This window comes from Oncorhynchus nerka, linkage group LG27 (assembly GCF_034236695.1).
Source record: "Oncorhynchus nerka isolate Pitt River linkage group LG27, Oner_Uvic_2.0, whole genome shotgun sequence".
In the NCBI taxonomy this organism is placed as follows: Eukaryota; Metazoa; Chordata; class Actinopteri; order Salmoniformes; family Salmonidae; genus Oncorhynchus; species Oncorhynchus nerka.
Window position 1 is genome coordinate 70712591 of NC_088422.1, and position 20933 is coordinate 70733523.

Consider the following 20933-nt stretch of genomic DNA (forward strand, 5'->3'; position numbering starts at 1 on the left):
TGCCAAAAAGTTCAATTTTGGTTTCATCTTACCAGAGCACCTTCTTCCACATGTTTGGTGTGTCTCCCAGGTGGCTTGTGGCAAACTTTAAACAACACTTTTTTATGGATATCTTTAAGAAATGGCTTTCTTCTTGCCACTCTTCCATAAAGGCCAGATTTGTGCAATATACGACTGATTGTTGTCCTATGGACAGAGTCTCCCACCTCAGCTGTAGATCTCTGCAGTTCATCCAGAGTGATCATGGGCCTCTTGGCTGCATCTCTGATCAGTCTTCTCCTTGTATGAGCTGAAAGTTTAGAGGGACGGCCAGGTCTTGGTAGATTTGCAGTGGTCTGATACTCCTTCCATTTTAATATTATCGCTTGCACAGTGCTCCTTGGGATGTTTAAAGCTTGGGAAATCTTTTTGTATCCAAATCCGGCTTTAAACTTCTTCACAACAGTCTCTCGGACCTGCCTGGTGTGTTCCTTGTTCTTCATGATGCTCTCTGCGCTTTTAACGGACCTCTGAGACTATCACAGTGCAGGTGCATTTATACGGAGACTTGATTACACACAGGTGGATTGTATTTATCATCATTAGTCATTTAGGTCAACATTGGATCATTCAGAGATCCTCACTGAACTTCTGGAGAGAGTTTGCTGCACTGAAAGTAAAGGGGCTGAATAATTTTGCACGCCCAATTTTTCAGTTTTTGATTTGTTAAAAAAGTTTGAAATATCCAATAAATGTCGTTCCACTTCATGATTGTGTCCCACTTGTTGTTGATTCTTCACAAAAAAATACAGTTTTATATCTTTATGTTTGAAGCCTGAAATGTGGCAAAAGGTCGCAAAGTTCAAGGGGGCCGAATACTTTCGCAAGGCACTGTATATATATATATATATATATATATATATATATATATATATATATATATATATATATATATTGGCTGTGAGAAACAGATTTTGTTGAATTGTGTATATATATATATATTTCATTTGAATATATATATATATATATATATTCAAATTAAATATATATATATATATTCAAGTTAAATATATATGTATATATACAATTGCACAAAATCTGTTTCTCACAGCCAAATTCAAAATGTAATTTGATATATATATTTGTTTTAATTGAACCTTTATTTGACTAGGCAAGTCAGTTAATAACAAATTCTTATTTACTATGACGGCCTACAAGGCCAAACCCAGACGACACTGGGCCAGTTCTGCACCACCCTATGGGACTCCCACTCACGGCCGGTTGTGATACAGCCTGGGTGAACTCTTTCTATATTTGACAAAGTGAACAATGAGTGCTTTGTCTTCATCCCACTGCTCCAGTTATTTGTGATCACACAATTGTTTACATCTGTCACATGAGACATTTTTAAATGTCATACTGTAACATTCATTCACATGGTTATTATTTGGGTTATGTTAATTACATTGCCTTTAGAAAGTATTCACACCCCTTGACTTTTTCCACATTTTGTTGTGTTACAGCCTGAATTTAAAATGGATTAAATTAAGAATTTATTTGTCACTGGCCTACACACAATACCCCATAATGTCAATGTGGAATTATGTGTTTTACAGTTTTTACAAACAAATTCAAAATGAAAAGCTGAAACACCTTGAGTCAATAAGTATTAAGCCCCTTTGTCATGGCAAGCCTAAATCATTTCAGGAGTAAAAATGTGCATCGACTCTAATAAATTGCATGTGCAATAATAGTGTTTTTTTGTTTAAAAAAAAAAATGTAATGGCTACCTCATCTCTGTATCCCACACATGGAATTATCTGTAAAGTCCCCCAGTCGAGCAGTGAATTTCAAACACATTTTCAACCAAAAATAGACATTTGTAAAAGCTATCCCAGGAGTGATCTAAAAGTATCATAACGTGTATAATGCTTGTACAATATGGTCCTCTTTCAGAATAAATTATTATCAAATTCAAAGCTCTTATTTGTCTGATTTGATTGCACGACACTTTCTACCCACAGCACATGCGTTCTCCAACGAGCCCAAAATCATCTGGTGGGATTCCCTCTGGAGTGACGCGTCCAGATCCCGCTCCTATTGGCTGAGGGCAAAAGACGAATTTTCCATTTATGGATTGTTTGGTTAGGCTGCTCAGTCAACGGCCTCGAAGTTTAACTTCACCGCTCAAACATACTGCAGCATTCGGAGCCTGAGTTTAGTTCCTGTGCCGATTCACTTTTAGACAATAGCCACAGTATGGACAGAGCAACCAGGTCCTGAGGAGAATCCGTGCGTTCCTGCTTGGAAGGCATCTGGGATCCTATTGTTTATTTAGAATTTGTCTTACTGCAAAAACAACAACGTTGTACAGTTTTTAGTACTAGACGACTACTCAGACAGCCCCTGTTCAGTACGGAATACAAGGATACATTGTTACTGTCTGGGGAAGGAGAGAAAATGGTAAGATAACTTATCTGTTAAAGACTGTTTTTTTGGGATAATCATGTCATATGACTATGAAGAAACACGATAATGTATATTGTTGAAAGGGATGTGACAATTCTTATAGATTCTTAAATATTCAGAGATCTAATGGATTCGTGACACTATGACGTTAAATTTCCATCACATGTCATAACATTGTTATAAATCTCAAGAACAGCATATTCCTATTGCACAGTATCTATACTGTCAATACAAGGGGACAATGTAATTTTATGAAATATAATCTTATGTTTTAGCTTAATGACCATATCATTTTAATGAATTGTGAAAAAAGGTCGATATTGCATCCTGTATATTGTCACCAGACTATTTGTTGTCTAAATGTTTAGTTTAACTTGGCTAGTCGTTCAACAAGGTCATGTTGTCATGTGTCATAGCCTACTGAGGGGCTGCAAGGGTGATTTTTAGAGGCTGTTGTGAAGTTGCCTATTATTGTAACCAATAGCCATTATGTTTTTAATTGCCATAGAGAATAATAACATAGCTGGATGTATGAGTGCCTACTTCACGGCATTATATATTTTTAAGTAGACAGGAATTGCAATCATGCTAGTTTTTGTTTTGCTACAGTGTAAAGTTCAATTCAAACAACAACATGGACTAAATGCTTATTCTAGTCTCCTTTATGTCATCAATCCAATCTAGCAGGTTGTATGGAATGTTGATAAGAATGCAACAACAATCCAATCCATTATTTTCCCTCTCCAATTTGAGGAGTAGCCTACCTACCATATGTTTATGATAAAAGTTCTCTCTCTCTCACCCTCCATCTCTAACTGAGCAGGATTTTGTATGTGGACGAGAGATATAGTAAACCATTAAACATTGAACCAATAAAATGTTTTGGTCAACAGTGTGTATCGGATACCAAAGCCTCAGTGAGACATGCTAAAGATAACTGGATCATGGATCTCTTGAGATCTAGAGGGCCCAGTTGGAAACAGTCTGCCCTGTTCGTTGTTAAACATGTTTGTTTACTCCCTGTGATACAGGTGGGTCACACGGCTCACAACTAAGTCAATATGGCATAATTGGGAAAAAAACGTCTCCTTTTTAATTGTTGTCTACTCAACAACTTTCATCTCACTTACCATATAATTATACATCTGTAGAGGAGGAGGGGGGTGTAAAAGAAAAGTGGCTTGCAGATACAGTCACTATAGCAACCACCTATATTGACAGACATGCAGCTCCCACTTCCTAGGTATAGTGTTGGTTCGTGAGGTACGGCCCTACTTTGAATAATACAGGTTGGTCATGGAAGAGGAGACAGAGAGCAGCTTGTGTGTTATCCACATGGAGACCGGTTTCTCCTGCTTACTGAATGTCATCCCAGCAGCTTAAGCATACCGGTGAGAGTTATGGAGAAAGTTGTCCCTGTTGCATGGCCTCTTCCTTTGTGTTTAGACCACAGTTCATGAGGCCATTGCCATTGTGGCAGATATCCCAATGTGGATATCCGCTAAAATACTGTTTATTGAATCCAACAGGTCAACTGCAGTATTACATTCTCTTTAAAGGAAGAGGTTGGGTCTAATCAATAATGTATATTTTATTTTGTTTGATTTAATTAAATACGATTTGTTTCACATTTTGTATAATTTATTCATCTTGAATTGCCCAAATTCACTGAATGACGTTGCTTGACTTGTAATGTACTGTACACTTACTGTACAAAACATTTAGTAATACCAGCTCTTTCCATGACATAGACTGACCAGGTGAAAGCTATGATCCCTTATTGATGTCACTTGTTAAATCCACTTCAATCAGTGTAGATGAAGGGAAGGAAACGGGTTAAAATAAGGATTTTTAAGCCTTGAGACAACTGAGACATGGATTGTGTACATGTGTCATTCAGAGGGTGAATGGGTAAGACGAGCCTTTGAAGCTGGTATGGTAGTAGGTGCCAGGTGCCGTGCTGCTGAGTTTTTCACGCTCAACAATTTCCCTTGTGTATCAAGAATTGTCCACCACCCAAAGGACATCCAGCCAACTTGACACAACTGTGGGGAGCATTGGAGTTAACATGGGCCAGCATCGAATGCTTTTGACATCTTGTGATGTCTATGCCCCGGCGAATTGAGACTGTTCTGAGAGCAAAAGTGGGGGCAACTCAATATTAGGAAGGTGTTCCTAATATTTTGTACACTGTGTGTATTCTGACATCACCAACCCTGCCCTATGTCCATATATTGTCTCTCTAGAACAGGTCAACCCTGTTATGCAGTCTCACTGCTCTGCTCCCAGTGCACAGTGTATGGATCCTGTAGATCTGGTTCCCCACAAGGGAATCCAAGGAACGAACCTTTACATAATATATACTCAGTAGCACATAACTGAGCTCTATAACTTAGCTAAAAGTCAAACTGAGAACATAAGGTATTTTTCATGTTATATCAGGACAATGAGGTGTGATTATAGGAGATTTAACTGAACTATTTTACTTGAGCTTCCATTGGGGTAAATCCATATAAATTGAATTACATTTACATTTACATTTAAGTCATTTAGCAGACGCTCTTATCCAGAGCGACTTACAAATTGGTGCATTCACCTTATGACATCCAGTGGAACAGTAGTGCATCTAAATCTTTTAAGGGGGGGGTGAGAGGGATTACTTTATCCTTACTTTATCCTTGAATAACTTTTTGAGCATCCCTTTTGATTTAAACAAAACTTTCCATACATGTTCGCCCATGGAAGAAGTGCTCAGAAAGCGACTTTTTGCACCTGAATGCCAAAACATTCAGGAAAAAAATGCTCAGATTTGACCATTTTGCATACCCCACCATACCATGAGACATTATGTCTTCATTATTGGAAAAGATAAATGGTTGAGTTTGATATAATTTAAAAGCTTACTAACTGGGTTGTGAAACTATTTGATAGTTTCTTAGCCTCTACTTTACATCATCTGAGGTTTTTGTGCTATGTCCGCCATCGGTTGAGACACAACATGCTCTTGAGTACAGAGTGGGTGTCATTTCAATCATGGAAATATCAGTCCTATCCCTTCAGACCACTGCAATTTAACTGATACACTGTTGAAATTTAAATTTAAATTGTAAATTCTAATTACTACCACAAAGAGGACCTCCGGTCCACCCACCGTCCAGTGTCAATTTAAATGGTCATGTCTGTTCTATTATCTATATTTCTATGATTTCAAACTTTAATGGGTTTCCTATGGATGATTATTGACAGTATAATTTAAAACAGATTATTCCCATTCAAGTTAACGTTGTCTGATTTGTGGACCTCCAACCATTTTTGTGGAACAATTTAAAATTTAGATTTTCAAATGGTATTCCCATTTTAGTACATTTATCAGGCAAAATAGGACACCCACCCTGTATTCAAGAGCTTGTTGTGTGTCTCAACCGATGGCGGGCACAACACAAAAACCTCAAATTATGTCAAATTGGGTCTAAGTACAACATCCAAATATTTTTTTTTTGTTGAGTTTATTCGATATTAGATCATTGACGTTTAAGGTTTAAAAAAATAAAAAAATAAAATGATAAAACTGTTTGACAACTGTTTGCAAGCTTTTAAATTCAACCAACCGTTTATCTTCTCCAGTGATGAAGACATGGATCTCTCATGGTATGGTGGGGTATGCAAAAAAGCTCAACTTTGAGCACCATTATCTCTGGATGCACTCTTTATCACTTTCTGACCACTTCTTCAATGGGCAAATATGTATGGAAGGTTTAGTTCAAATCAAAAGGGTTGCTGTCAAAATTGATTGAATTCAAATGGATTTACCCATTGTCCTCCCATATAAGGTACCATAAAATGCATGCATTTACATTGCTTGATGACTGGACGACTACCTCTCTGTAGGATCATAGTGGTTTTAAAAACATTCTTTCTCCTTCTGTAGTAGATTCCAATGAACAAATCCAGATATGAGGATAGATAGATTCAGCGTGCTGTGCACACAACATCTAGATGAGCCAGCATTAGACAACTTTTAGCCTTGAGGCATAATCTGACTCACTTCAGAGGTAATATTCTGCAGTGGGTTCACTGCAGAATAATGCAGGCCTTTGATATTCCACTGGTTCTGCTGAAGTTGGAGATATTCCTATTTAGGCTAGCGCTTGTGGGCGGTTCCCTGGCATGGGTACTGAATTGCATGCTGAATGACCAGAAGGAAATGGAGTGGTTTCCTTCTTGTGAGGTAGCTTTAATGACAGTAGAACATATGCGCTGTATATGCAAATCCCTTCATCAGTGACAGATTTATTGAGCATAATATTCAGTAAGCAGAGAATGGTTAGGTTGAGTTCAAAACAATATCAAACATTTGGACACAACTGAATGTATCCTTTCAATGACCCAGGTGGAAAACATTTAATACGTATTGCATCTTAACATTTTGCACCACTGGAAAAATTGGACATGAAAGGAGCAATTGTTTTTCCAGGTTTTCTCCAAAAGTAGGTTGCTGTTTTGCGAACAAGATCATAGCACGTCATCTGAATGTGTCAGAACCTGGCGCGTCAAAAACAGACTTTCTGTCAAATAACAAACCTTCCCCAGATATTCTACTCTCTTTAGCCTGATGTCAGAGATAAAGATGCACCAATGCGAAACACAATGCAGTTACTCAGTGCAAAACTCTTCCTTTTTGAAAGGCTTTTTGGGGCCACATTGAGCGAACTCTAATATTTGGCTTGTGTGGAGAGAAGCAGTCTGTCACTCTGACTGTCTGGAGCACCAGACGGTAGCATCACTCATAGGCCCCACTGCCAGATGCTGAATACTAGGTCAGTATGACAGCATATGGTTTTTATCAGCTTTTCCTGCAGGGAGGTGAATGCTCAGTAACATCGCTCCATTTCAAAGCCTGCGCTCCATTTTCCACCCTGCATTGCTAAAAATATTTTTTTGCAGGAATTTGAGACCTTCTCGAGAACATGGCGAACACCCCTTCTGTAGAACTAGGGAACTTGTTACATTTTTCACAGAGGTCCAGTAAACCTACACTCTCCTCTTTATCAATCCCACACATATTGGTCTTTGTTACAAAGCTCCATCTTCATGTTCGTGGCGTTCTGTAAGCCATCACACAGGTTCTAAGTTCCGACTCACTGACTTCCAGAACAGATGGCAGAATCAGATTTATTTATGGGTGTTAAACACTGGTCTGGGCTATACTATTCTGATAATGTTCTCACAGAAGCCCCCCTGAAGAATAATTACTTATTAGTTGTAACCCCTTGTGGTTTGTTTGTGCAAAATGAAAAGTTAAAAGGACGAATTAAACATAAAATGAGCATTCCTTTAATTTAACTTTTTATTGAAGGTTTAACATTTTCATTAGTTTTATGAAGAGCTGATGTTGACCTTTCTGTCTTCAAACAGATATGTTGTCTGATGTGATGCCACATCCTGCCATGTCTTTTAAAGTGCATCACATTAGAGGATACCACTTCATGGTGTCCATTCATGATGCCATTAACACAGAAACTTCCTCTGTTTGGCACTTACTTAGTATTCCTCAGTAGTTGATCATGGTGGCAGTTTGTTCTCCAAACCAAAACCCCATTGTTCTTCACTGACAAGTAAATGTTACCTTTGTGCAAACTAACAGCACCTGCTAACTGTGGCCATTGATGCCTTTGTAATGTAGGGTTACCTGTCAGTCTAGTGGTTTTGGAGAAAGCAAAAATATAGAGGATTCTCCTTTTTAGATCCAATTGTATACCCATTTTCTGCCTCACCTTTGTTTAATGAACATTTCCATAAATATTTGTATTTATTTTCTGCTTTCTTCAGCCGTTTCAGTGATGGCACAGTGATAATGCAGGCCTTTGATATTCTTTGAAATCTGAAACACATCCCTCAGCAACCTGGGACAGCTGTGAATGTGGTGGTCAGGTGAGGAACAGCCAGCTGCATCTTCCCCTCTGTAAAGTGATCTGGGTCTGTGTGTCCCGGCTAGCTCACTGTCAGCTCCCCTCTTCTCTTCTGGCTTGCCCAGGTTTCCTGCTGCCCAGCCCTTGGTACAGCACACTGTTTGTGAGCCTGGCTCTCGCACCACTACCCACAGGACTGGGAGCCCAGCAGGCCTCTACCCTCACTGGGGCTGCAGCCCAATTGAGAGCACAGTCTGTTCTCACAGCGAATGTCTCCCATTACCCCAGTGAGGGATGGGGAGGACTGTGCCAGGCTGCTCTTTGGTCCCATGTAGTAGAGGCCACTTTTGATCAGACTTCTAGGCTGATGTGATATCTTCTCTCACAGACAACACCCACCTGTTCTAGTCTGGCCAACAATTAAACAGCTGCTATGTTTTATAGAGGTGCCATGTGTAGTAAATGGAAACTCATGTTTTTCCTAGAAGTATATAGGTTTGACGTATTTTAGGCAATTTCATGCTGTGAGACAAAGATTTCACAACATTTGTCACTATCATTTTCATATTTTCCAAATGTAGTTACCATGATATCAGCCCCATTGGGCACAGCTGGAGTCTTCTGTCTGCCTCTGGATATTTTCTGTCTTGTCTGTGGATCTGAGCTGAAGTGACAGGGTTGTTTGCTCACTAGCATACAGACAAACATGCCCTGAATTCCATGGGTGATGCCTGCGTTCCAGTAAAAGGATAGCTCATCTCCCAGGTCTATCAATCTCTTTCCTGGGTGCACAGATTAATCATCAGTCGCATGTCAATGTTTATGTCACTTTAGTGTTACTGGTGCATAACTGTAATAATTCTTATTATAAACTGAGTGGTTCAAGTCCTGAATGCTGATTGGCTGACAGATGTGGTATATTAGGCCCTATACTACAGGTATTTAAAAATATATATATAATCATTTACTGCTCTATTTACGTTGGTAACCAGTTTCTAATAGCAGTAAGGCACCTCGGGGGTTTGTGATATATGGCCAATAAACCACGGCTAAGGGCTGTATCCAGGCACTCCGCGTTGCTTAGTGTGTAAGAACAGCCCTTAGCTGTGGTATTTTGGCCATATACAACACCCCCCCCCCCCGGGCCTTATTGCTAAATAATAAACAAGTAGCATCACAGTGAGAGTCAAGTGCACCTTTTTTGTAATTTTCAACATATATCCACTGTCTACAGTCTCCCACACTAAGGAGGTGAAACTCTGTTCAGCAACAAATAAGTAATAAAAGTCCTATCTAAAGCTTCTATTTGCATGTGTTTTCTCACCCGTTAGGACAGCTGTAGAGATGGAAAAATGTCACGCTCTGCCAAGAGCTGAGTTCCCTTTATGTCACGCCCTGGCCATAGAGAGGCTTTTATTCTCTATTTCGGTTAGGCCAGGGTGTGACTAGGGTGTGCATTCTAGTTTCTTTATTTCTACGTTTTCTATTTCTTTGTTTTTGACCGAGTGTGGTTCTCAGAGGCAGCTGTCTATCGTTGTCTCTGATTGGGAATCATACTTAGGCAGCCTTTTTCCCACCTGTGTTTTGTGGGTAGTTGTTTTCTGTACAGTTTATTTGCCTTACATAACTGTTCGTTCTTTCACTGTTATTTTGTTCGAGTGGTTTGATCAATAAAAATCATGAACACTTACCACGCTGCGTTTTGGTCCGATCCTCATTCCGACGAGAGACGTTACACTCTATCTGTTCAGCTTGTTTCCTTCCCACTGTCGCATTATGTCAAAAGATCATAGGCCTCTGATTCAGTGTTTGGGCTCCAGTACTGCCCTATGGAGACTTTATCAACCCTTCTCAGTCTGTCACCGTGCCCTAGGTCACCATTGTTTTCACCCTGCGTCACTTCTCAGATTAAGTCTAATGACTCATTATGGCTTTCCTATAATCATCAATTAGCATACTATTGTGCCACACAATTTCTCACTGTATTGTGCCAGTAATACCCATAATCTCATTAGCTACACGACCAGTCAAAAGTTCTTTATTTTTACTGTTTCCTACATTGTATAATAATAGTGAAGACATCAAAACTATGAAATAACACATATGGAATCATGTACAATGTAAGATGGCGCCGAAGAACATGGCTGACATTTTACATTCTCCAAACCAACCAGTTTTTTTGTTTGTTTGCGTTTTGTTATTTTTTAAATTGATTGTGTACATAATGTTGCTGCTACCGTCTCTTACGACTGAAAATAACTTTTGGACATCAGAAAAGCGATTACTCAACACGAACTGGAAGAAACTTTTTTTTTAACGAGTCCGACGAGAAGGATATCCTGTGTTCACTGGAAAAGGCCCAGATCCATGTCTTTTGCGTGAAGAATAGACGCCGGAAAAGGGGACGCAGATCGGGGATCCTTCGGAGAAGCCAGAGGTGACCGAGTAAACTCTCAATGCCTTCCATCCTCCTTGCTAACGTGCAATCGTTAGAAAATAAAATTTATGACCTATTATTAAGATTATCCTACCAACGGGACATTAAAAACTGTAACATCTTATGTTTCACCGAGACGTGGTTGAACGAAGAAACGGACAATATAGAGCTGGTGGGATTTTCCATGCACCGTCAGAACAGAGATGTTACCTCTGGTAAGACGAGTGGTGGGGGTGTGTGTCTTTTTGTCAATAACAGCTGGTGTGTAATGTCTAATATTAAAGAAGTCTCGAGGTATTGCTCGCCTGAGGTAGAGTACCTTATGATAAGTTGTTGACCACACTATCTACCAAGAGTTCTCATCTGTATTATTTGTAGCCGTCTATTTACCACCACAAAGCGAAGCTGGCACTAAGACCGCTCTCAACCAACCATAAGCAAAGAAGAAAATGCTCACCCAGAAGCGGCGCTCCAAATGGCTGGGGACTTTAATGCAGGCAAACTTAAATTAGTTTTACCAAATTTTTACCAGCATGTCACATGTGCAACCAGGGGGGAAAAAAATCCTAGACCACCTTTACTCCACACACAGAGATGCATACAAAACTCTCCCCCACCGTCCATTTGGCAAATCTGACCATAATTCTATCCTCCCGATTCCTGCTTACAAGCAAAAATTAAAGCAGGAAGTACCAGTGACTCGATCAATACGGAAGTGGTCAGATGACGCGGATGCTACACTACAGGACTGTTTTGCTAGCACGGACTGGAATATGTTCCGGGATTCATCCAATGGCATTGAGGAATACACCACCTCAGTCATTGGCTCAATCAATAAGTGCATCGATGACGTCGTCCCCACAATGACAGTACGTACATATCCCAACCAGAAGCCATGATTACAGGCAACAGCCACATCGAGCTAAAGGCTAAAGCTGCCACTTTCAAGGAGCGGGAGACTAATATGGATGCTTATAAGAAATCCTGCTATGCCCTCTGACGAACCATCAAACAAGCAAAGTGTCAATACAGGATTAAGATTGAATATTACTACACCGGCTCTGACTCTCGTCGGATGTGACAGGACTTGAAAACTATTACGGACTACAAAGGGAATCCCAGACACGAGCTGCCCAGTGACGCGAGCCTACCAGATGAGCTAAATGCCTTTTATGCTTGCTTTGAGGCAAGCAACACTGAAGCATGCATGAGAGCACCAGCTGTTCTGGATGACTGTATGATGACTGTGTGATAACGCTCTTGGTAGCCGATGTGAACAAAACCTTTAACTAGGCCAACATTCACAAAGCCGCCTGCCAGACGGATTACCAGGACGTGCACTCAAAGCATGCGCGGACCAACTGTCAAGTGTCTTCACTGACATTTTCAACCTCTCCCTGACCGAGTCTGTAATACCTACATGTTTCAAGCAGACCACCATAGTCCCTGTGCCCAAGGAAGTGAAGGTAACCTGCCTAAATCATTACCACCCTTTGGCACTCACGTGGGTAGCCTTTAAGTGCTTTGAAAGGCTGGTCATGGCTCACATCAACAGCATCCTCCCAGACACCCTAGACCCACTCCAATTCGCATACCGCCCCAACAGACCCACAGATGACGCAATCTCAATCACACTCCAACCGCCCTTTCTCACCTGGACAAAGGGAACACCTATGTGAGAATGCTGTTCATCGACTACAGCTCAGCGTTCAACACCATAGTGCCCACAAAGCTTATCACTAAGCTAAGAACTCTGGGACTAAACACCTTCCTCTGCAACTGGATCCTTGACTTCATGACTGGCCGCCCCCAGGTGGTAATAGTAGGCAACAATATGTCTGCCACGCTGATCCTTAACACTGGGGCCCCTCAATGGTGTGTACTTAGTCCCCTCCTGTATTCCCTGTTCCCCCTCAACTGCGTGGCCAAACACGACTCCAACGCCATCATTAAGTTTGCTGACGACACAACAGTGGTAGGCCTGATCGCCAACAACGATGAGTCGGTCTATAGGGAGGTCAGAGAACTAACAGTGTGGTGCCAGGACAACAACCTCTCCCTCAATGTGAGCAAGACAAAGGAGCTGATCGTGGACTAGAGGAAAAAGGCAGGCCGAACAGGCCCCCATTAACATTGCTCCATAGTGGAGCGAGTCGAGAGTTTCAAGTTCCTTGGTGTCTACATCACCAACAAACTATCATGGTCCAAACATACCAAGACAATTGTGAAGAGGGCACGATAAAACCTTTTCCCCCTCAGGAGACTGAAAAGATTTGGCATGGGTCCCCAGATCTTAAAAATATTCTACAGCTGCACCATCGGGAGCATCCTGACTGGTTGCATCACCGCCTGTTATGGCAACTGCTCGACATCTGACCGTAAGGTGCTACAGAAGGTAGTGTGTACGGCTCAGTACATCACTGGGGCCAAGCTTCCTGCCATCCAGGACCTATGTAATAGGCGGTGTCAGAGGAAAGCCCATAACATTGTCAGAGACTCCAGTCATAGACTGTTTTCTATGCTACCGCATGGCAAGCGGTACTGGAGCGCCAAGTCTAGGACCAAAAGGCTCCTCAACAGCTTCTACCCCCAAGCCATTAGACTGCTGAACAATTCATAAAAATCACCACCGGACAATTTACATTGCCCCCCCCCAATCACCGTGTCTTTGTGAGACGCAGAGTAGATGCACGGATGATCTCTGCATGTGTGGTTTCCACCATGAAGCATGGAGGAGGAGGTGTGATGGTGTGGGGGTGATTTGCTGGTGACACTGTCTGTGATTTATTTAGAATTCAAGGCACACTTACTCAGCATGGCTACCACAGCATTCTGCAGCAATATGCCATCCCATCTGGTTTGCGCTTAGTCCCATTATCATTTGTTTTTCAACAGGACAATTACCCCAAACACACCTCCAGGCGGTGTAAGGGCTATTTGACCAAGAAGGAGAGTGATAGAGCGCTGCATCAGAGGACCTGGCCTCCACAATCACCAATTGAGATAGTTTGGGATGAGTTGTACCGCAGAGTGAAGGAAAAGCAGCCAACAAGTGCTCAGCATATGTGGGAACTCCTTCAAGACAGTTGGAAAAGCATTCCTCATGAAGCTGCTTGAGAGAATGCCAAGAGTGTGCAAAGCTGTCATCAAGGCAAAGGATGGCTAATTTGAAGATTTTAAAATATAAAATATATTTAGATTTGTTTAAAACTTTTGGTTACGACATGATTCCATATGTGTTATTTCATAGTTTTCATGTCTTCACTATTATTCTACAATGTAGAATATAGTAAAAATAAAGAAAAACCCTTGAATGAGTAGGTGTGTCCAAGCTTTTTGCTGGTACTGTATGTATGGATGGATGGGATTAACTGTACATATCACTGAACCAAACATCAACTGTAACCCTCAATGAAAGGGTGTGATGTAGCTCTGCAATCCATTAGCAATTCTATAGTGACCAACAAAATATAAGATTAATGTCAGAGAATCTAGAGAATGTCAGCTGGAAATAATTGAAACTGTGCTATATTGTTCCCTTCAAAGCTGGAGAGGACTACAAACAGCCTACTGCAACATCTATAATTTTCATTCTTCTCACATTTTTACTGCACAAACCCTTTGAAATAAGATTTTATATGAGAAATGTATCAAGTATTGCAGTGGAATCTGGTGTGTGAACATTTGCTTTGTGACAGTGAAGCTGATTGTGATTCATTAAGGTTATCTTTGTGGAATGTAAATGTTTGTCATTGGATTCATTGTGTATATTCAGAACAGTAAGTCATGAAGCTGTATTTGAGATAATTTTCCAATGTGTGTGTGTGTGTCTATAGCAGTGACTGAGTTTGAGCTCTCTTCCATTTAATTTTTTAGAGCTGGTCAGCTGCTTGGACTGTTCAGACACAAAGTAAGTCAGTGACAAAACTAAGTATTCCAAAATAAGTATTTTATTTTGATCTCTCTGGGCATGCTGTGTGGAAATACAGTGACAGACAGCAGCCTCATACCCAGTCCCAGACAGACTGTAAATGGATGGGTGTGTAAAGTAAAGGTCTGTGCCAGTGTTCTTGAGTAGGCCAGGTTATTACCAGTGTTCTGTTGGGTAGGCCAGGTTATTACCAGTGTTCTGTTGAGTAGGCCAGGTTATTACCAGTGTTCTGTTGAGTAGGCCAGGTTATTACCAGTGTTCTGTTGGGTAGGCCAGGTTATTACCAGTGTTCTGTTGGGTAGGCCAGGTTATTACCAGTGTTCTGTTGGGTAGGCCAGGTTATTACCAGTGTTCTGTTGGGTAGGCCAGGTTATTACCAGTGTTCTGTTGGGTAGGCTAGGTTATTACCAGTGTTCTGTTGAGTAGGCCAGGTTATTACCAGTGTTCTGTTGGGTAGGCCAGGTTATTACCAGTGTTCTGTTGGGTAGGCCAGGTTATTACCAGTGTTCTGTTGAGTAGGCCAGGTTATTACCAGTGTTCTGTTGGGTAGGCCAGGTTATTACCAGTGTTCTGTTGGGTAGGCCATGTTATTACCAGTGTTCTGTTGGGTAGGCTAGGTTATTACCAGTGTTCTGTTGAGTAGGCCAGGTTATTACCAGTGTTCTGTTGGGTAGGCCAGGTTATTACCAGTGTTCTGTTGAGTAGGCCAGGTTATTACCAGTGTTCTGTTGGGTAGGCCAGGTTATTACCAGTGTTATGTTGGGTAGGCCAGGTTATTACCAGTGTTATGTTGGGTAGGCCAGGTTATTACCAGTGTTCTGTTGAGTAGGCCAGGTTTTTACCAGTGTTCTGTTGGGTAGGCCAGGTTATTACCAGTGTTCTGTTGGGTAGGCCAGGTTATTACCAGTGTTCTGTTGGGTAGGCTAGGTTATTACCAGTGTTCTGTTGAGTAGGCCAGGTTATTACCAGTGTTCTGTTGGGTATGCCAGGTTATTACCAGTGTTCTGTTGGGCAGGCCAGGTTATTACCAGTGTTCTGTTGGAAAGGCCAGGTTATTACCAGTGTTCTGTTGGGTAGGCCAGGTTATTACCAGTGTTCTGTTGGGTAGGCCAGGTTATTACCAGTGTTCTGTTGGGTAGGCCAGGTTATTAGGCCATACTTGGGGAGGGTGGAATGCTTTCTGGGGAGAGGTCGTTGTTGATGACTTCCTGAGTGTTTAACGTCAGCTCAGATGGGAGTTGTGCTGCTCTTGGTCGTCAGCCAGCACCCATTTCCCGGAGCGCCTTGGCGTAAGGTGCTCTAACCGGCATCGTTAGTCTGCCTGTTTTCTATGCCATCAGGAGTACACACAGCCCTTCATCTCTCTGATGCTACCTTCCTGGGAGCCATGCCAGATATGATCATTTAGGATAATTAATCACCCAATCTGGCTCTACTGTTCCTAGGACATCCCCATTTTGTTTTTCATGCACCCAGTTGAATTTGAGTATGACTATCGTGAATGTTCAATCTTTTTATTCAGTCCAAAAATAGATGGCAGAAAGAGAGTTTTAGTTCTTGCTAGTGTTTAATCAAGCTCCCACACGTCTGGCTTTGATTAACTTCTCGGTTATGCTTCCTTTTGTGGGCTGCTAATATCTCTTAAAAGTTGTTGTATATTTGTATGAATCTGTCAAACTTTGTTTAGGCAGGGCAGTTTTATGGCAGGCTGTAATTTATGCGCTCTAGTAGTGAACTTACTGTACAGTTGGCACCTAGTGTGGCTTCCTCTCTGTATATGTACACAGTGGTAGCAAGGCCCAACAAACAAATATTAACTTGTATAGAAGTTCACCTCTGTCGGATAGCTTATCACACAACTGATGTTATTGACACAGCCGGTGTATGTGTCTGTGTCCTCTTAGTGAAATGAATGTGTTCTCTGCTGTTGCCCTGTTGGACTGATTGATATGTCAGGCATCTGTTTGCCCCTCTGAAAGGACTGGTTCATAAGCAGAGGAATGAACTTGGTGGAGCCAAAGGAGGAAAATGAACCATACATCCAATGTATAAACTGGGCCCTTATTCTATTTATACCATGAACAAGCACAAGGCATGCTTTTCTACACACCCAGCCAGCCACACCCCTTATGACGAGGTTCTCTTTCACATTTCTTTCTGACGTGTCACACCACCACCTGTATCCCTCCTGTTCTGTCACTATCGAAGTTATCTCTCTTACTCTCCATTGTGGTGATTAAAATTCCAGGCGATGAAAGCACTCAACGTGTCTTAGAGAATATACATCCACCTCTCTTTGCTCCAGCCACACAATTGAACAGTGTCTGACCTTCACAGACCTATCCCAAGGTAACTTGAGGCACTCTGGGCTCATTTCAGCCATGTTATGCCACAGTAGTACTGTGCTCAGAACCCAGACAGTTTTGGTACACATTGTAAAAACAACTCCTGCTGCATTGATGTGTTTTCCAGTGAGTGGCCCTCCCTCTTCCCCTTCTCCCATTCAGGAGTTCTCCTGTCAAGGCCTGGGAGGTCCTTTGTCATATATCTGTTTTAAATGGGCCAATTAGTCCAGGCCATAACCCATGACTGCTACTGGGCTAAAGCCTCACTAATTCAGAGGGTTTTCTGTTTATGGCAATTGACTCTCCTCCTGGCAACAGTCTCATCACAAGAGGAGATACCAAACTTCTTACTGATGCAGAAGGTGTCTTAGACCCTGAGGATGGAGTCTTTACCATGTCATGAAAGATTTATAGAGTTGATTTCTGAAAGTCTATCTTCAAGATACCCAGTGGATATTGAAGGGTGCAATGGATTTATGAGAAGTGGTTGGCTCCAGACTAGCAGGTGATTTCACAGCTGAGAAGCAGTATTTGGTATAATCCTTCAGTCATAGGGGTTTTCTTTCTCTTTTGAGAAAACATAATTTAGAGTGGTAATTTATACTATAAAAACACGTTGCTAACCGGCAGTGTTGTAGCTTGACGTTTTATTCCAATACTGACTCCTAGAGAGTGCTACCATTATCCCTTATGAATGAGTATGAATGTCAGACCACCCAGATGTGTTCCACAGTAAAGGGATATTGAATGACCGTATAGCAGGGGTCCCCAATTACATTCAGCTCTGGGCCGATTTATCCTTGAGTGGATGGTCGGCAAGAATCCCAAACAGTATTTGACAAAAACAAAAAGATTTCAAACCTTGATTAAATTGGGATAAAATCACATATGCCTCTCTATTTATGCGTAGGAAAACTTGGGAACAGATTTCCTAAATTTAAATGACATTCAGCTGATTTCCTGGTGATTTTACAGTATATTATGTCCAACAACAAAAGTTTTTTTTTTTTTTTTTTGCAAAGAGAACACTGGGTCGGGGACAAATAAAATCATCCAGGGGCTGAATTTGGCCCGTGGGCTGCCTATTAGTGAACTCTGCAGTATGGTATTACTTGTTGGGAATGGGAGGGTATCCCTACAGGTGTCACACCTCACATAATTGCATTTTATTATCAGCCATGTTTACAGGAGTTAATTGAGGTCTACCTGATTTTACAGGGAGTGAATGTTGTTGCCACAGCAATGTTAAGCAGTGACATGGGACCCACTTAGGTCTAGTTCAGGGAATTCTATGTGTGGCACGCATCTACCCGGTAATGTATGGCAAGATGAAAAGGAAGGAGGGAAGGTTCTCTTTGACAGAGAGAGCAAACCGCCATACAAAAACTGAGACCAGGGAGATATTGTCTTTGCATAAATATATAATTTATATTATTGTCGCTGGACATTTGCAAGAATTCCCTTCCTATTCGAGGGCTCCTCCTAGCTGGAGGACTGTGTGACTGAAACCTGAGACTCTGGATAAATAGCAGCCGCTGTGTGGCACAGAAAATCATTGGTACGAATGAGAGCCCGCAGCAAATGGTTTGTTTGCATTCAAGCAGCAAGAAAAATAGTGTGGCTGTTCTTAAAAGAGTAGGCCTACCCATGGCGACATCTAGCTTTTTTTTAGTCTTCCTAAGTTCCACCCTATAACATAGCATGTGCTATTACATTTAATTATTATTTTTGTGTGTCTAGAAGTGAATCTTAACATAAACATTGTCATGTATTTAAGGGGGAATTATAAACTGTAGATGTATTCTCATGATATATGACATTTCACATGAGTTTCCATGGATAGGTACATAGGAGGAGAGGTTTCAAAAGAGAGGTTCCTCTATCTCAGCTTACACCTCTCCTTATCTCTCTGTTTGTTCTCCCTGGAGAGGACACAGGCACGCAGCTATCCAGCCCTACCTAGCCCTGCCCTGCAGGCTACAGCTCTCTCCAGTTCACACTACCCTCAGCTACCATCTAGAGTTGATTTAGTACAATTATGTAACAAACTCTTAGAAAAATAGGGCCTTGTCTTACGTAAACGCTTATTCAACGTGTACGTCAGCCCTGGCCCAGATAAACAGTATAAGAACTTAGACAGTTAAGGAGTAGTGGTGGCTTTCTCTGCATTATTGATGTTGGTATATATTTTCTAAGCAGGTGACTTCAGGGTAAGCTGCACAGCAGAATGAGAAGCACTGCAGCCTGGATTCTCATGTCTACCACTTATACCTAATAGATATAGACGAAACCTGGGGCGGCAGGTAGCCTAGTGGTTATAGCGTTGGACTAGTAACCGACAGGTTGCAAGATCGAATCCCCGAGCTGACAAGGTAAAAGTCTGTCATTCTGCCCCTGAACAATGCAGTTAACCCACTAGGCTGTCATTGAAAATAACTACCTGCATGTTTACAGGTGTTAATGTCTCTCAGACAAACACTGAATTGACTCTATTCGGTGTAAGTCACATTTTCATGAGCTTTGGTAGCGGGGACTGTTTCCACTGGCATTGGGCTCTGGGTATTTTCATTAATGGGTAGTTATGGCTGCCAGGCTAAAAGACCCAGACAGGGTCAGAAATGTTTTTACTTATTGACGCGAGACAACTATAAGTCCAAGTCTGTGTTCTTAGGCTTGGCATGGATGTCTCCTCTACTGGCATGGTGCTGAGCAGTGGTGAAGCTGGCTCCCCGTTGGCTGTACCCTGGGTGTTGCTGCCACTTAGACATCAGGCGCTGCCATGGTGCCCATGGTCCAGATCCAGCTGAGGAAGAGGCTGCTGTCTAGGGTGCTCTGTGACCCTAATGAATATCCCATCCCATGGAGTAGCTGTGCATGGCAACAGCCCCACACTGCTGCTTATTGTTACTTCTCTTTTCTCATCTTGAAATACCCCGGATGATGATTCAGACTGTTCAGACTACTGTCTCTAATATTAGAGACACCACAGTATTCTCAATCATCATCCAGGGTTTTTCAACCTCTCTCTTTGATTGCTTTGTTTTCTCCTCTTGACTTGTGGAAGGTTTACTCTCTGTCAGCACTCTGTTCCTGGCACTGCTCTGAAATGAGTGGTTTTTAAAAGTGCAGATTCAGCAGTTGATCCAGAGCAGTGATAGAGTCCAGGTGGAAGCACTGCTTAGTGTTGGCCTTGATTTAGTTCTATTTAGTTTATGTCAGTTAAAGGGGCAATCCGGAGTTGAAATAATAACAAAGCGCCCCTGTTTCGGTAAAACGTTGAGAGATGGGGCTGGAGAAACCACTCTCAAATTCATAGACCACGCTATGGATGCCAGGACATCCATGATATCAACATTATAGTTTTAACCATGTTTTGAGGCTATATAGGGCTGGTTTACATTTACTTTGTTTGTTTACAAACATTGAAGTAAAACAAGCTGATATATTGGGTTCTGAAGGGGTACGACAGTTTAACTAAGCTCATGAGGCATTTATAAGTTATAGTCTTCAAGAATCAATTAGTACGCACCAAAGATGGATGTTACAATTGCAAAGGTCATAGCTGATGCATGGCTGTGTGACCTGGCTGTGACCTGGGGTCATGGAGACAGGAAGTACTAACTGACATCATGCCTTCCAATGCTAGATATAGTGTGGGTGGTGTGGAGGATCACAGAGTATTTTCGGTTTGTGGTAGTGGGGGGGGGGGATTTTTTTATCAACAAAATGCATGATGGCATTTCATACTGTAAGACTTAGTATATGTGCATCTGTCCAAAGCTTCTCAAAACTGTTTAAATTAAATCAAAAATATTTGATAAAATCATAATCCTTCTCTGGGGAGGGCAACCTGACTCAGAACA

General features: G+C 41.6%; 1 protein-coding gene across 2 annotated transcripts in view; it reads left to right on the forward strand.

Moving 5' to 3' along the window:
- The first annotated feature begins 2140 nt into the window (after positions 1-2140).
- LOC115112264 (unconventional myosin-Ie-like) overlaps positions 2141-20933 on the forward strand; it is a 56379-nt gene continuing 37586 nt past the window's right edge. For both annotated transcript variants that reach the window (XM_029639207.1, XM_029639208.1), the window contains exon 1: positions 2141-2442. In XM_029639207.1, the coding sequence (XP_029495067.1) occupies positions 2440-2442 (3 nt within the window). In that variant the 5' untranslated portion in view covers positions 2141-2439. The remainder of the gene's footprint in view (positions 2443-20933) is intronic.